This window comes from Vipera berus (assembly GCF_964194415.1).
Source record: "Vipera berus genome assembly, chromosome: 10".
Taxonomy (NCBI): domain Eukaryota; kingdom Metazoa; phylum Chordata; class Lepidosauria; order Squamata; family Viperidae; genus Vipera; species Vipera berus.
Genome location: NC_138213.1, coordinates 1,038,969 through 1,055,561, shown reverse-complemented (window position 1 = coordinate 1,055,561; position 16,593 = coordinate 1,038,969). Strand labels below are relative to the sequence as shown.

Below are 16,593 nucleotides of genomic sequence, written 5' to 3'. Positions count from 1 at the left end.
GACCACCTCCTCAGCCCCTCCCCGCCAGCTCCCTGCCAAGACCTGCTGCAGCCACCCTTCCCAAGGGAAGCAGAGCCCAGTCAGAGCCGCTTGGAGGAGAGAGGGCATCTTGGTGGCCTCCTCATCCGTGGGACTTTCTGCCTTGGGAGACCAGGGTGGTCATTGCTCTCCAGGAGAGAAATTGTGGTGGAGGATGATCTATTTGCCTTTACTGGACCCTCTCACACCCCTCTCCAATAGTCCTTGGAAATCAACCTCAGATGCTGCAGGCCATTTTCTGAATAATGCTCTTCCCTTAAGGAGCCCGTTTGCCAGACGCAAATGTTCGGGTTGTCTGCCTGTCTGTCTGAGGAAGGCTGAGTGTTTGTCATCCAAAGGCACTTTGCTCCCCAAGTCCCAGAATATGGGGGAGGGAGAGGGATGGTGCCCCTGACTTCTTCAGCAGCCGTCTTTGTTCTCTTGCTGGCTTCCCGATGGCCAGTGACCCAGAGAGGAAGGTCCCCTTAACGCAGCACTGTGCTGTCTCTCCAAACAGCTGCGAGAGAGATTCCCCTGGGGATTTAATGGAGCAGGAGGTGCAATCTGCTGCCCTCAGCACTTTGGAGATCATTACGGGGGAAGCACAAGTCCAGGAGGAAAGTGGTGTGGCAAGCCCCCGGGTGCATCTCTGCTATTTTCCCAGCCCCGGTCTCGAGCACCGAGTCCAGATAGAGGAAAGGCTCACAATTTAGATAAAAATAAGAATGTCTGAGAGGCTAAGCTAGAAGGACGGTACCCCCTAACCTGCTCGGCTTTTCAGGATATTTGGAGTTGCCGTCTTCCCGCTTTAATCTGCAGTGGGAAATTCTTCTGATGCCTTCTGGTTGTGGAGGCGAAGATGAAGATGAGGCTCCGTGCCAGAGGGCCTTCAAGTGCACAGAATTGGCACAGGTGTGTGAAACAAAAAGTGTTGTGATTCAGGGTCAGCCTGTGGGTTCGGCAGTTGGGTCGGATGACTCAGATGAGGGGGAGGAGGGGGGTGTTGAAGAAGAACTTGCTGATGATGGCTTGGAGGCTCCGCAGAGCCCCCAGCCAGGCCCCTCTTACTTGGTGGAGACCCAGCTGTGTGAGCCTGACAGTGTGGATGAAGATGACCCACAGCTGGCCCTGTTCAAGGACGCCCGACGCAGGAGGCAGTCAAGTAGGAGCAAGCAGAGAAAGGCTGTGGGACTTCTCGGAAGGAGGCAAAGAGTGGCCACGCCCTGAACTCTTATAAAGGGAGTGTTTGGGGGAGGGCTGGTTTGCTGAAAGCAACCGCTCCGATAGAGGATCAAAGCTCCGGTATCTTGTTTCATGTTTTGTTTGTTTGTGTAATAAATTTGGCAGACGTATTCCAGCCTCTGCCGTTTGTACAGGGGTTGCCTTTCTGCAAGGCCGGTAGCAGGCTGGTACAGAACAAAAAGGGTTTGGCAGTCTCAAATCTATTAGACAGCATGCCTCCCTCTGGGAGGGTGGGGGGAATGATGACATTGACTTAAAGGGGATCACGGGCTCTTTGTGCTGGAAGCCTCGTGGGGCTGCTTAATTGGCGCTTCCACTTCTGAGCCTTGGGGGTCTCGGTCAGAGTCAGGGTTACAAGCTGTTCTGTTCTTCCACCAGCAGCCAGACATTGACAGGGACCTGGTTGAAATGAAAGCTGAAATGTGGGCGTAAGACGTGAGGTGGGGGAGGGGGAGGCTTTCTAGCAAATGGTCTGGATAAACCCTTCAACCAGAAAGAGGTGGGTTAGCCATCAGGGAAAAAGGAAGAACGGTGCTTATTTAATTGTTTTTTATTGCTTTAAAAGGGGAAAAAACAAAACAAAGAGATAATTGTGATTCAAACACGCACACAAAACTAGATGTAAAAAGTGCTCTTAAAAAAGTGAATGCAACAGAAAAAAGAAAAAACAAAGTGTGTCATTGTAGCATTTAAGTTACGATTCTATTTACTTATCTAATGTAAATATTATTCAAGTACAGTCCATACACATTATTTTTAATGCATTTATATAAATACTTTAACCTACTGTGTTTTATATAAACATGTTCCATATTTCATCATACTTCTCTGTACAAAATCTATGTCTCCGCTCATAGGTAACCAGTGCAATCAGGACTTCAATCCTTTGGCTGAAAGGGGCTTTTAACTTTCCAACGTTGCAATATTATATTGGCCTCTTGGCCATCATAAGAGCACGGAGAATCCATTCACATTGTCAGTTATCCAACTCCATTTTCTGTCTATGGAGTTCAAAAGAATATTGTCCTGTGAAAATCTTTAGCCTTTGTCACCCTATGAGCTTCCAACGGTGCTTCAGAGCCAGAGCTATCTTTTCAATATATTTCTATAGCCTGTTTATTGCTATATATTACTGTTTATCAACCTTGATGGCTATAAAATTTGTGAATTTCAACTCTCAGAAGATGCCAAGGCAGAGAAACATGCAACTGAGGATAAGTGGTTACTTTGCACGGAGCAATATTTGACAACGGGACTTGGGAGATCTCATTCCCAGGAGCTTCCCCAGGGCTGGACCTGCCAAGAAGCCCAGAGGTCAGGCCGGGACGTTTCAGACCCAGGCCAAGAAGAGCAGCCCGCAGCCTCCTTTGGGCCTCAGGGGATGCCAGCCAGACCCTCCGCCAGGGGTGCTGGGCAGCGATGCTACCCTGCCCGTCAAAGGCCCTGCTGTCAATCAGCGGAGGGCCCTGAGGGCACCAAGCCTCACCCACTTTCTAGTCCTGGCATGGATGACTCAACAAGCAGACGTCACAAAGGGCTCTTGTGACGTCAGGAGGCTGAGGGCGGGGCGAATGACCTCACCCCGCCCCCGGAACTCGTGCGGCGCGCTCTGGTTCCCGGGGGGACGCCATTCGCGGACGGACCAGCAGCCCGGGTTCCCGACGCCGGCCCTTCGTTGCGGTGAGGCGGGCGGAGGGAGCCGGGGAGGGGATCGGCGGTGGCCCAGTGCTCCTCCGCGGCGGTGGGCGATGGGGCGCGTAGTCCGGCGCGTCGGGGAAGGCGGGAAGGGGCCAGGGAAGGGAGCGCTGCAGCAAGGGCGGTGGGAACGGGGTGTGCGCGTTCACACGTGGCGCCCTAAGGGGGTGTGCTTGCTTTCGGGTGCCTGCGGGCAAGGCACGAGCATCGTTGTCATCAACGACAACAACAGCATCATACGATCTAGAAGTAAAAAGGAGATTCCTGGCAGTGAGAACAGCCAGCCAGTGGAGCTTCGCTTCCCTCCAGAGGTTGTGGATGCTCCATCACTGGAGGCTTTTAAGAAGAGACCGGGCAGGTTACAGGGGTTGGACTAGAGGACCTCCAAGGCCCCTTCCAGCCCTAGGATTCTATGATGATCGTGATTAGATTTTTAGCCAAGCGTACTCAATGTGTCTCTACGTGTGTACGCCAGAGTGACAGTTCAGCCTTAATGGCACTTTTTCTACTCAGATGAGGCTGCTGAAATCCGGAGCGCATTTTGGTGGTTGATAAGTGGGGGAAACTGGCTAAATTATAGAAATGGTGAGTAATATCCCCCTGCCTCTGCGGCTGCCAGTGAATTCAAATCCCGCAACGGGCAAGCATCGGAGGCCATGAAATTTCTCTCTGAAGCAGCCTGCCAAAGGGAGAATATGTGCGAAAGAGTGACAGATTGGTGCCAAGTGGTCCAAAATTGTGACCTTGAGACACACACACACACACACACACGAGTAGAGGACAAGGTGAAGATCCTTTGAGGATACCACTCCATTGCAGCATCTTGTCTCACAGAAGAATGTATGATTTTGTGGACTTCCAATTAGCATCTTTTGTAATGGTTACCACCTGTACATCCATCAGCCAGAAGCTATTTTGAGAGACCTCAAATTTAGAGAAGATGAGGTTAGCTTTTGCTCACAGCCATGCTCATACACAATGCATAGGCTTTTTTAAAAAAAATGTGCTTCCAGGGAAGAATGCGTGAAATGAAACAAAAGAAATATGCTACCCTTGGCAGTGTTTTTTAATGGGTCAAAAGCTTTTCCTAAGTTTGTGTGGGTGCTTTGTACTTAGCTGGTCAAAGTTATGTTTTTAGAACAAGACTATTCCTTGTTCCGTAATGCATTCAGAAATTTATTTAGCGTGAGCTTTATTGTAATGTTGAACTGTTTGGAAATAATACTGTATATTCATCAGCTCCCTGCAAACAGGCCTATTATCTTTCCTTCACTTAATGCAGGCTGAAGCTGGAGTTGTGTCGAATGTGTGACTCTGTGGTTTGCAAATTCATGAATTTTCAAATTCATTTAATATTTAGTCCCTGTTTCTTTACAATTCTTCCTGGATCTTACATTATCTCCTCAGTATTTATCATAGAAGAAAACAGATTCCATTCCCTATATGTTGTATCTCTTTTAATATTTGTTATGTAAGGTAGGGGTGTGGGTCTATACATATATTGTATATAGTATGGTTAGGTGTGTGTCATGTATGCGTTTCACTTTGAGAGCAGATAACTAAATTTCATTTTTGATGTGTGCCTTTGTGCCCACAGTAAAAAAAATGACAATAAAGGTTATCATCTTATCTTATCTTATCATCTCATCTCATCTCATCTCATCTTATCTTATCTTATCTTATCTTATCTTATCTTATCATCTTATCTTATCTTATCTTCTAGTGTTTGGATTGATTTTAGTTTTCCCCTTTCTTTTTTTCAGCACTACTTTTATCCAAGGAATAGCAGAAAATGTTAGGCTCCTGTCTGCTTTTTAACAGGAGGCACTTGATCCATGTTTTTTCATGTTGCCAGCCTCTCCTAGGACGTGAGTGTTTCAGCTTCCGCACTAATTTCTGTCCTCTCATGAAACTGCCTGCCAGATGGATATCGGCTTATAGAAAAGTCGCCCCTGTCTTCACCAGAGCATCAGCCTTCGGCGAAAAGATAGCCATCATTGATCAAAGAGGAGAACACACCTACAAAGATTTGTACACTCGAAGTCTTTATCTCTCCCAGAAAATCTGCAAGGCCCTTGGAAACTCAGATGGTGACCTGAAGGGTGAACGGATTTCATTTTTATGCCCCAACGAGGCTTCCTATGTCGTTGCCCAGTGGGCTACCTGGATGAGTGGAGCTATTGCCGTGCCTCTGTATAGAAAGCATCCTGTGTCAGAACTGGAGTACTTCATCCAGGACTCCCAAAGTGCCCTTCTGCTTGCCGAGGAAGGGTTTGAGGAGAAAATTACCCCGACTGCCGAGAAACTGGGGGTGCCTGTGCTCTTGCTTTCCCAGTCTGGGAAGTGGGAAGGGACAATGGATGGATCTGCTGGAGATGCCGGTTGCCCCATTTCAGAGTGGGAGAACAGAGGGGCCATGATCATCTACACCAGTGGGACCACAGGAAGGCCCAAGGGGGTCCTAAGCAGTCACCAGAATGTCTATGCTATGGTGAGTTGATCGTTTGTCTTCTGCACTGGGGCTCAGAATCGTGGTTACAATCCAGAACGTAACCCATCTGAAGCAATCTGTGGTTCAGTAGCAGCAGCAGTCTGTGGAATTCTGCTTTTCCCCCCTAATACTGAACGCTGCTTAATTATCCTTGCAGATAACCGGGCTGGTTGAAAAATGGGCCTGGACAAACGATGATGTCATTCTCCATGTCCTGCCCTTGCATCATGTCCATGGGGTGGTCAACAAGCTGCTGTGTCCCCTCTGGGTGGGGGCCACCTGCATCATGCTTCCCGAGTTTAATGCAGAAATGGTAAGTGGGCTGGAATGGGAGGGGCTACTTCCTTCTCTCCAAGTTGCGAAGTAACGGTACCAGAAATGTGGTCTTTTTTCCAATTGAATGGTTCTCTTGCACTTGGTCAGAGTTACAGATTTGTACTTTTTTTTTAAAAAATTTTTTTATTAATTTTATTATTTAAAAACATTGGACACGGTACCAGCGAGCTGACAAACCTTTTTGTCTACAATGTTTAAATATATATATATACATGTATATATGTACATCAAAAATACACTTAAATACACTTAGATTACAAATCGATGAAATACCACAATATTTAAAACAGTGAGCTAGTCTGTAAAACCTAATAGAGACCTTTCTTTTTATCTATCCAAAGATACAATTTGTTCCAAATTCTATAATAGTCTGATTGATCTTTATTCTTTAATTCCAAAGTTAATTTGTCCATTTCAGCGCAATCCCAAATTTTCCTAATAACCTCTTTTTGTCCTGGGATCTCATTCTTTTTCCATTTTTGCGCAAATGATATTCTAGCTGCTGTGATGATATGGATCATTAAGTATAGCACATCTTTAGGATATTTCTCTTTCGTGATTCCCAACAAGAAAAGTTCTGGACTAAACTCCAGATCTTGTTTCAATATTTCTTTCAGCCAAATCCAAATCATTCTCCAAAATTTTTGTGTTTTACTGCAAGACCACCACGTGTGGAAGTATGTGCCTATCTCTTCAGAACACTTCCAACATTTGGGAGATGCTGTTGTGTACATTTTTGCTAAGCGGGCTGGGGGAAGATGCCATCGGTAAAACATTTTAAATAAATTTTCTTTATACGATGAGGCCAGTGTTATCCTTTTATTTCTATCCCAAATTGTTTGCCAAGTATCTAGGTCGATGTTATATCCTAAATTGTTAGCCCAGGTCAACATGGGGTCTTTCACTTGCTCTTCAAACAGCTTATATCCCAAAAGTAATTTATAAAAATTCCTTATTTGTTTAGAGTCCGGTCCCAATAATATTTTGTCCAATGCTGTTTCAGAGGTATATATCCCCCATTCATTTTTATCCTTCCTAAATCTCGATTGGATTTGTAAGTAGGCCCACCAATCGAGTTTTATACCTTGTAATTCTAGTTCATTCCTAAGTTTCAATTCCCCCTCCTCATTCAGAATATCCTTGTATGAGATTATGTTACCCAAATCAAACAGATTTGGGTAAACTATCGCTTCAAGGGTGGATAGCCAGACCAGTATTTTGGTGTAATTGTGAGATCTAATTTTTTTCCAAGTATTAAGTAGCGCTTGCCTGATCCGATGTCTTTGAAAATGCGAGAAAAGACCTTGTTTCTCCGTCCATAGGAAAGCATGCCAGCCATATTGCAAATCGTGACCCTCTAAAGTTAATAGTCTTCTATTTCTCAAGATTACCCATTCTCTAATCCAGCTCAGGGCCGCGGCATGGTAATATAATTCCCAGTCTGGCAATCCAAAACCCCCATTTTCCTTCGTGTCCTGTAAATATTTCAATTTAATTCTTGGTTTTTTCCCCTGCCAAATAAAACTTAGTGATAATTTATCCAAATTTCGAAAAAATTTAGAGTCGAGTTGAATTGGGATATTCTGAAACAGAAACAGGATTTTAGGCAGAATATTCATCTTAATGACAGCGATTCTTCCCAATAATGAGAGTTTTAGGTTTCCCCATCTTTCCAGATCACCTTTTATTTGGTTCACTACATTATCATAATTATCCTTTTTGAGTGAAGTGCATCTAGCCGTAATGTTAATCCCTAGATATTTTATTTTCTTGACTATTTCTATATCCATGATTCCGGCCAGATTACCTTTTTGTTTATTGGTCATATTTTTAACAATCATCTTGGTCTTATTTCTATTTATTCGCAGTCCGGCAACCTCACCATATTTAGATAGTTCTTCCAATAGCTTTTGGCATTTGACAATGTTAAATGGTCTTTTTTGTGCCAACAGCTTAGCTTTATGAATATGGGTGAAAAATTTATAAATATAATTAGGGCAATTTATGACAATCAGGAAGCAAAAATAATTATTAATGGGGAAGCATCTAGCAAGTTTCAAATTCAAAAGGGAACATGGCAAGGCTGCCCCTTATCACCATTGCTCTTTATATTGACTCTTGAAGTATTAACGAGAACTATAAGAAATGACCCAAAGATAAAAGGATTAACCATTAAAAAGGAAACCTTTAAATTGCAAGCTTTCGCGGACGATCTGGTTTTTATTATGGAGGATCCAGATTTGTACTTTTGTTTGCCTTTGATGGTGTGTGATTTTTTATATATATAGGAAAAGGCAGAAACCCTCTGAGTGGGTTTTGGCTCTCAACAATTTTCAGGGAAGGGGGTGATTTGCATCTTGCAGTCAGGGGATCCTTTGAAGTAGTTGCTAGTCGGTCTCCCCCACGTCTCCCTTGGGTTGATAGGTCTCTCACTGCTGTAGCAGCATAAACCTTGTGCCACGTGCTGAGATCATGGCTCCAGGACTGGATGGAGCTTTGATGCATCCACTGTATCGCAGAGGGAGTGCCCCAGTAAAGCAGATGAAAGGCACAATACAGCAGTGAACTCTCTGGGGGGGAGGATGTGGAGAGCCGAGAATTTGACCAGGATATTTATGCCCGGAAGCCTCTATCAACCTTGATGGGGTAGGAAAAAGGAGGGGCATCTGCGTCTGCAAAATGAAATACCAGGTGAAAATCTTAACAGTTATAGGCATAGCCAGGACTGTTCTCCTGTCGTTCATCTCCTCTCAGCCAGGGTTACAATTTATGTGTGGCATGTTGGTTAGAAAGCCCATTCCTGAGAGCCTTCTGCTTGCGTCAGTGATGGTCACAATGTGATTTAGAATTGAAAGAAAGTAAATAAATAAATAAATAAAAATGGCTGGAAAAGTATTGTAAACTTGCGTGAAGAATGCACGTTTCTTGCCATCAGAGTGCAGATACCGGGGAAAGTGCTTTGCCAAATCCTGGGGAAATACAAGCAACTGACGATCTTGTGAATTTCACTCAAAATGTGGCCAGGGAAAGGCAGAAACAAAACATTTTGGCTCAACTCCTAAATGACAGGTCTGCTAGCAAAGCAAAAGCAGTCCTTACTCAGCTAACATTAAAAAGCCTGCTGGGTTTTAATCACATTGGATGTTAAAAGACGCTGATTTCATATTTTTAAAACACTCTTCCAATGGCCGTGTAAATAATGAATATTAGTTCATCTAATTTCTTTTGTCTAAACTCTGAACGAGTGTGAGAAAGTGGAATGTGATTGGGAGTCATGTTAGTGTCTTGTTTTATGTAAGTTAAGTTTTGCATTCTGCTGTTGGCGAAGAAAATCTTCAACCTTTCCCTTTTCCTACACTTCACCCAGCCTCGTGATGGTTATGGTACTCCTTCACCTTAGGAAGAATCCCGCTAGAATTGCATCCTTCCTGGGACATCACAGTTTAAGTGTTGAGCAGTTCAGGGCAGTTGAGAAACATCACCGGGTGTTCCAGAACTGACTAGATCTTTACTCCAAGCTAACTGGTGGGGGCCTGCAGGAGCCCAAGATGAGTAGGAGCCAGAAAAAGCCATCTTCGAGAAATGCCGCCCTGGCCTGTCTGGAGCTCGATGGTTTTATAGCTGAGGGAGCAGAACGTTCCAGGAGAGGAGAGATCCTGTTAGCTTGCAGAGGTGCTCCAGCCTTGCTGGCTGACTGAATGAGGTAGCCCCAGGTTCCATTTTCTAGCTCTGGCACTCCCCTTCTGCTTCATCGAAATAAAAGTTGCGACCTGCAAAACCGTCTCCACAACAGCTGCCAGCTTGCGTCCCCTGCGGCGTTTCCTCCTAGCAGAGATGCCTGCCAAGAGGGCCGTATTGCCAACGGAAGACCAGCCAGCCCCGCTCTGCCAGCCTGCTCCACTTGCGGCTCCCCGAGTTGCTGCTGAGGGCGGCTCCCATCCGAAGGGGTTCAAAAGCGGCCTTCCTTTTCCGACAGCGGGCATTTCTCTAAGCATTTAATCAAGGGAGCAGCTTGCCTCCTGGAGTCCTGGGTGCTGCATCACTGGAGGTTTTTCAAGAAGAGATCGGATCGCCATTTGTCTGGGAGGGCATGAGGATGCCTGTCTTGGGAGGGGTTGGACTAGAAGATCTCCAAGGTCCCTTCCAGCCCTAGGATTCTGTGAGTCGTGGGAGGCAGGCTCCGCTGAGGCCCCCTTTGGACTGTGCCAGGCGAGGGCGAGCGTGGGCAGCTCTCCAGGAGGTCCTTGGCGTGAGAATGAGGAGCCAGAGACCTCCGTGCGAAGGGTCCGGAGAGCATTTGTGGGCCTTTGCTGTTGTTTACTCTTCCCCTTGTCATTATTTGTGTAAGAGCCTCCCGAGTGAGCAGGAAAGTGTTTTCATTGATGTGACAAAGGAAGCGCACGAGGGCAAATTGTGCTTTCTTGTTGTGTTTTAACACAAGCTGTCTTTAAATTCCAGCCTATTTACAAAGTGCCCTTTGCTTCCAAAATTGGCTCTCAGCAAAGCGGCGTGTTTCACCGGAGGATTTCTCCGAAGGAGCTCTCGGTTTTCCTTCAGCCTTTTGTGTTTCTGTTTCTCTGCACCTCGAGAGAACAGTCAATTACAGAGCGATATAAAAGGAGCCGCAGCTTTGATGGCTGACATGTCAATCAAAACAAAGTCAGGACTCGCTTCGAAAGCAGCGGCGGCTGCCACCGAATTTGCCTTGAGTGATACTGGCACGGGTTCAGGAGAAACCCAGCCTTTCTAATCACTAACACTTCATTACGTGCAATAAATACTTTATCATTACAGCGTTCGTTAGATTACTTAATTCACAGCGTGGCCCTGTGGTTGTAGATACAGGTGGCAGTTGAGCTCAGTCATTTGCCTGCCGTGCTCAGGGTAGGATCAAGGGTCTTCCTTGTGACCCGTCCAGGAATCGGGGAGAAGCAGCCGGAACATTGAGCGGGACGCTGTCGGGGGCTGCTGCTCCCCTCGTCTGCTGTGGGAGGACTTGGCAGGCTGGGCAGCAGCAGAATGAGGCCTTGGGGGGTGGCCAGGCGTCTCCTGCAGCCCCACGGAGGCTGCCTTTCACTCGGCCCCAAAGGTTTCTCTAGGGCCTCAGGGACGAGTTTGTGGAGGCAGCAGCTGGGACGAAAACAGGGAAGGATCGGGGCTTCTCTTCCGGAAGACGAGCCTTTCTGGCTCTGGGAGCTTCCCGACTAGCTCACATCCGGCTGTCTCCACATTGGACTAAGCCAGGAAGTGGGGGAAGGAGCTTTGCACAAGACCTGCTTCAGGGAGACTCTTCTGTCTTTCCCTGCTCGCTTTCCTTCCCTCCGCCCCCTGGTCAGCAGGCTGGGAGATCACGTTCTTGCCAGGGATCCAAACAGATTTATTTATGGAACCAACTGCCGGTTGAGCTCCGGATGGCACCGGATCTTCGCTCCTTCCGGCGCGGGTTAAAAGACCCATCTATTCGAACAAGCTGGCCTGGCCTGATGGGGGGAATGTTAGGGTTTTAATGTTTTTTATATTTTGATTGTTTTAATCGGGCAATAATTTAATCCTTTTTTAACTTTTGTATTTCTATTTATATGCCCTGTTCACCGCCCTGAGTCCTTCGGGAGAAGGGTGGTATAAAAATTCAATAAAACTAAACTAAAACTAAACAGGGAGGGGATTTTGCAGTCGGGCGGAGGCCATTTTCCTGCCCCGACTTAAGCCTGTGACCTGCTTGTCGGCTTGTGCAAGTGTCAGGCCGGGTGATGCAAGTGCTTCAGATTAAGAGGCAGCCTGCACTCTTGGGGTGCCGTGGCGTCCCCCTTAACTCTGTCCCTGCAGAGAAAACAGAGTCCTGTTCCAACCAGCCAGACCTTTGTCCACTAACAGCCTCCTGGCCAGTTTGCCCATGAGCCAGGCCGGGAGAAAGAGACCAAGGAGGCATCCCCTGCAGAACGTGGGAGAGGAATTGGATTCTAAAAAAGGAAAATCAATTTCTGCAATATCATCTTACTCTCTTCCAATAAACATTCGTCTGAATTTCTGTAAAAGTGGGGTGAGCAAAAACTTGACATTACTCCCAACTCCCTCCAAATTTGACCGTTTCTTGGAGAAAGTTACGCATGTCCTCCACCCCCCAGCCCCCAGTTCCATAAAATTGATTTTCGTTCCTCTCTTCCTCCTGCTTCCTGCTCGGAGGGGGATGATGGCATTCGGGGGGCAGTCATCAGTGGTCGATTATACAGGGTCTGTTTCTCAAATCCCCACTTGGAAAAAAGTTATTGTTTTCCTTTCCTTCTTGCCAGAACTGCCATTTGTCCTCAGCTTCTGCTGCAGAGTAATGCCTTTTGATGTCGAAAGCGGAGAAGGGAAGAAAGGAGGGAGAGATTATTAAGGAGAAAAATAGGACACTGGAGCCTGTCATATTTTGTTAGATTCCCAAGGCCGGGGAAAGCGTTTGCTCCTTTGAACGTGCCCGCAGCAGAGCGGAGGTTTAAAAGTGGTAGCCGCAATACTGAAGACGTAGCAGGACTGACAGAGGAAGAGCCATGCCCAGCACAGAAACAATTTGAGGGTGTAGCAAACAGCGAGAAGCCCCCATGGAGGAAGGCGCCAGGTGAGCCAGATCTCTGGCAGCAGGCGGGAACACAGCGGTGACCCTTTCTAGGTGCATCCGAGCATTCACCCACCTACCGTGGCAGCCCGCTTATTGTCTCTAGGATGGCCAAAGCTGGTTCTCTGGAGGGCACCCACACAGGTCAAGAAGGGTGGTGTCCCTGCCCGCTTTTTGTCCTGGCCCTCCCTGCCCCTGCACCGACCACTGGGCTTGGCTGCCAAGCGGGTCTGCGGGGTTTTGCTTGCTCTTTTGGCATTTGACTTGAATTGGCTGCACTCGCGGTGTCCCAAGCAAGGGAAGGCAACGGTCAGCATGCCAAGGGAAGGCAGCATCTCGGTGGCTCCACAGGCCAGGCTCCGAGGCCGGAGTGTCCAAGGGATCATGGTAGGGGCAAAGTATTCTCTTGCAGCACTGCTCAGCTGGATTAGTTGAGTCAAGGAGATCCTTAGCTATCTGGAACGCATTTAGAGCAATGTTTTCCAAACTTGATAACTTTTAAGATGTGAGGACGTCCAGAATTCCCCAGCCAGCATGGCTTTTGTAGAGCAGAGCACCAGTATTGCCAGCTCTGACTGGCAGCGGCTCCCAGCCCTTCAGCAGGAGAGGCTCTTGTTGGGCAGACAAACGAGAGCTCCGCTCTAAAGCAGGTCCGGCCTGCTTAGCTTCCTGAGATCAGATGGATGTTCCCACCCAGATCCGCTGGGTCCCCCCATCCCAGCAAAGTGTTCTGTGCAATATGTTTATCCTGTCCTGGCATCACATGCCCAGGATATAAATACTGGTTGCCAACTTGAGTTCCGCCAAAGAAGAAACACTCCGCTCGGGGCCCCTTTGGTGGTGGCTCCCCCAGCAGCCGGTGAGCCTTCGTTCTCAACTAAATCCATTTATGGACTCGAGCACATTCCCTCTGCCGGCGATTAAAAGATGCCCTCTGCTTTCCCCTTGTTGCTCCTCTTTCGGACAGCCCAGCTCTTCACTGCCATGCTTGGCATCTCTTTTTAACCAACCGGTGCTTCGGCCAATGCCAAAATAAATCTAGGATGGTGAGCTTTGGCAGCAGGAATGGAGAAAGCAGCAGTGTCCACCTTCATGCCTTCACTTCCCCTGCGGCGTGCGTCTTTGCGCCCGAGAAGGCTGGAAGTCCCCCCCCCAGTGTCACGAGTTCTTAGGAAATACATTTCTCAGCAACAGGATGGAAAAGGTTGCCATAACAGAGCTGAGACCGTCTTTTATAGGTTTTTCACTCTTCCTTACTCACTGAGGGAGACCAGCGGCAGAATTGGGGGCAAATTAGCCAAGCTTAAATATTCAATAAATATTAAATATTCAAGGGCTGACCCCTTGGGGAGGCCCCTGTGCGCTGGCTGGATGTGGAGGTTGGTCTCTGTCTGTGCCTGTCCCGTGGCCTTGGGGAGTGACCATTTGCTCAGCTTGTGGTTTGGCTCCCCAGTGGCTTGATGCGCCTTCTTCCTCCTCCCGGCCCTGCCTGGGGCAGAGCCACAAGCTCTGAGCCGCCTCTCTGAGGCCAGAACGCCAGAGGGATCTCCTCAGAGCCACTTGCCCTCTCTTCCAGGTCTGGGAAGCCCTCCTGAGTCTCCAGGCTCCTCGGGTCAACGTCTTCATGGCAGTGCCAACCATTTACAGCAAACTGATTGCTTACTACGACGAGCATTTCTCTCAGCCACGTGTCCAGGACTTCATCCAGGCCGTCTGCCAGGATCACATCCGGTAGGTGAGCCCTCCTTGCTCCTTCCAGCGGAGCAGAGCTTCCCCAGCCCAGCCCTTCCTTCGACCCAACAGCACGGGGTCCCCTCCCCACGTGCCTCAGGCACTCTGAGCTTCTCCAAGCAGTCGGGGAACATCCGCTTGTTGGGGAGCCCGAAATTAAACACATTTCCCAAGAACATCTCGGTCCTACCGGGAAGCGGGTTCAATCCAAGGCAGCCTAGGAAAAACACCGGCTTTCAACCCAAAGGGCTTAGGACTTGGGGGCGTTGGGCTGCCGACCCCTAAACCCCTCGACCCATTGCGGGAGATTGTTTCTTCGAGCCTTCTCCTTGGCAACTGCCATAAGCCGCCTGCCTGGTGAGATTATTGCTGTCTTTCAGGGCGAGGCCAGAGCCCAGGCTTTTCAACACGGTCAACACTGATCTTTTTAACAGAGAGCAGTTGCTTTCTATGGTCAGTTTTGGAGCTGTGGGAATAAATGGGAAAGAAACCTCAGCGTAGAGAGTGCTGGGCTCAGTAAGCCATGCTTTATGCCTTTCCAAGGCCATGGGGACCTCCTCCTGGGATGAAGCAATCCCTGCCACGCAGGGACCTTCTTTCTGACACACACCCCAAGCAGCATTTCCCTCCCTGCGGGGGCCCAGCCGGGCAGTGAGAGAGGATTTCTCCTTGAAGACTAGAGCTGGTCCTTAGCCTGCCCGCCCTGCTGCTTCGCTGGGCGCAGCTTCCCCTCAGAGAGGGAACCAGGACTTACCCAGGCTGACCACCTTCTTCCTTGCTCAGAACCATCTGTCACATTTCTGGGGCTGCCACTCTGGATTCCGGGATAGAAATGCAAAGCCCCTTTTCTGTTCTGGCAGGAGTCCAGGTCTCCCGCTGATCTTCCCCCCTTGTTCCCTGCCCTGTTTTCTCCTCTCTCTACATGGCAATGGCTGCAGGGCATCGGGCTTCAGGGCAGGCTGGCCTGAGGAAGTGGCGCTTGGCTGTCTTGCGTGGTCTCGGGGGATTGTCCAGAGGCGATTCCCGCAGCCAGATGTGAAGGGCTTCCTGCTTCGCCCTGATTGTTAGCATCAGGCCTGAGACGCTGGCGTCCCTGTTGGAAAGAGGCCCCAGTGCTCCCCATCAGTGCCTTGGCTTGGAGTGGATCTTCCTCAGGTCTTCTGCCCCGCCCGTTTCCAAGGTGCCTGACGCCCACTGGCCCTTCCGCTTTCAGGTTGATGGTATCGGGGTCCTCGGCCCTCCCGGTGCCGGTCCTAGGAAGATGGAAGAGCCTTACGGGCCACGTTCTCTTGGAGAGATACGGGATGACAGAGATTGGGATGGCACTTTCCAACCCACTGCACGGTCCTCGTGTTCCAGGTGAGGCTCTGGAGAGAATTTCCAAGCTGCTTCGAAGCTTGTGTTGGCCTCTTTGATACTGCACATTATAAGCATTAAAAGAAGAGTGATGCTTCAGGGCTGTACTGACAGAACCTGGGTGGAGCAGCAAGAGGCAAAGCAAGGTTTCCTTCCCCCACAGGAAACCCCAGGCTGCCCCTGCTTTTAATTAGCATGCGTCCCAACCTAGCCCCGGTATTCCCAGAGGCCTCGGGATGCCTTCCTGGATCATTGGGAGGGTTTGAAGACAGCTTTCCTGAATGCTCCCTTCGTGGAGGCCTGGTTTGCCCAAGCAAGAAGATTTATTTATTTATTTGTTTGTTTGGGGCGGTGTACAGAGCAAGGTAAGTATACAGTAAAACAATAGTAGAACAAATGAAACCCCAAAATCTATCAGGCCAGGCCGGCTTGCTGGAATAGGTAGGTTTTTAAGTCACGCCGGAAGGCGCGAAGGTCGGGGGCCGTCCGGATTTCGGCAGGCAGGCAGTTCCAAAGGGTTGGCGCACCCACCGAGAATGCTCTCCCCCTGGGGGCCACCAGCCGGCATTCTCTGACCGGTGGCACCCTGAGGAGGCCCTCTCTGTGGGAGCGCACAGGACGGAGGGGTGTTGACGCTGGCAGTAGGTGCTCCCGTAGGTATTCCGGACCCAAGCCATGTAGGGCTTTGTATGTCATCACTAACACCTTGAATTTCACTCGGAAGGCAACTGGAAGCCAGTGCAGCTCACGGAGGAGAGGTGTAATATGGGAGTATCGGGAAGCTCCCAAAAGTGTTCGTGCAGCTGCACTCTGTACCAGTTGAAGCTTCTGAGTGGATCTCAAGGGCAGCCCCATGTAAAGAGCGTTGCAGTAGTCAAGGCGAGAGGTCACAAGTGCATGGGCGACTGTACGTAAGGCATCCAGGTCCAGATAAGGTCGTAGTTGGCGCACCAGACGAACCCGAAGATCCTGGCATGGGGCTAACCTTTTGCTTATTTCCCATCAGGGCAAAGTAGTGAACGTGGGAGAGTAACCCAGGCACAGTCACACACACACCCCAAGAATTAAGAACATACAGTCTTTGCAAGATGTATAAAAATATACGTTAGGTCAACCTGTTGGCTGG

At 48.8% G+C, this 16,593-nt stretch overlaps 1 protein-coding gene across 5 annotated transcripts in view; it reads left to right on the top strand.

Moving 5' to 3' along the window:
* Positions 1–2,879: 2,879 nt before the first annotated feature.
* Positions 2,880–16,593, top strand: part of ACSF3 (acyl-CoA synthetase family member 3) — a 33,400-nt gene continuing 19,686 nt past the window's right edge. For 3 of the 5 annotated variants that reach the window (XR_014027492.1, XM_081335850.1, XM_081335847.1), the window contains exons 1-5: positions 3,110–3,540; positions 4,719–5,446; positions 5,604–5,759; positions 13,957–14,111; positions 15,325–15,470. Coding sequence is in view for 4 of the 5 variants with exons in the window: in XM_081335850.1 (XP_081191976.1) it covers positions 4,748–5,446; positions 5,604–5,759; positions 13,957–14,111; positions 15,325–15,470 (1,156 nt within the window). In the remaining variant the exon portion in view is untranslated. Of the gene's footprint in view, positions 2,941–3,109; positions 3,541–3,609; positions 3,901–4,718; positions 5,447–5,603; positions 5,760–13,956; positions 14,112–15,324; positions 15,471–16,593 lie in introns of those variants that run through there. The other 2 variants (XM_081335848.1, XM_081335849.1) reach the window with 2 other exon arrangements.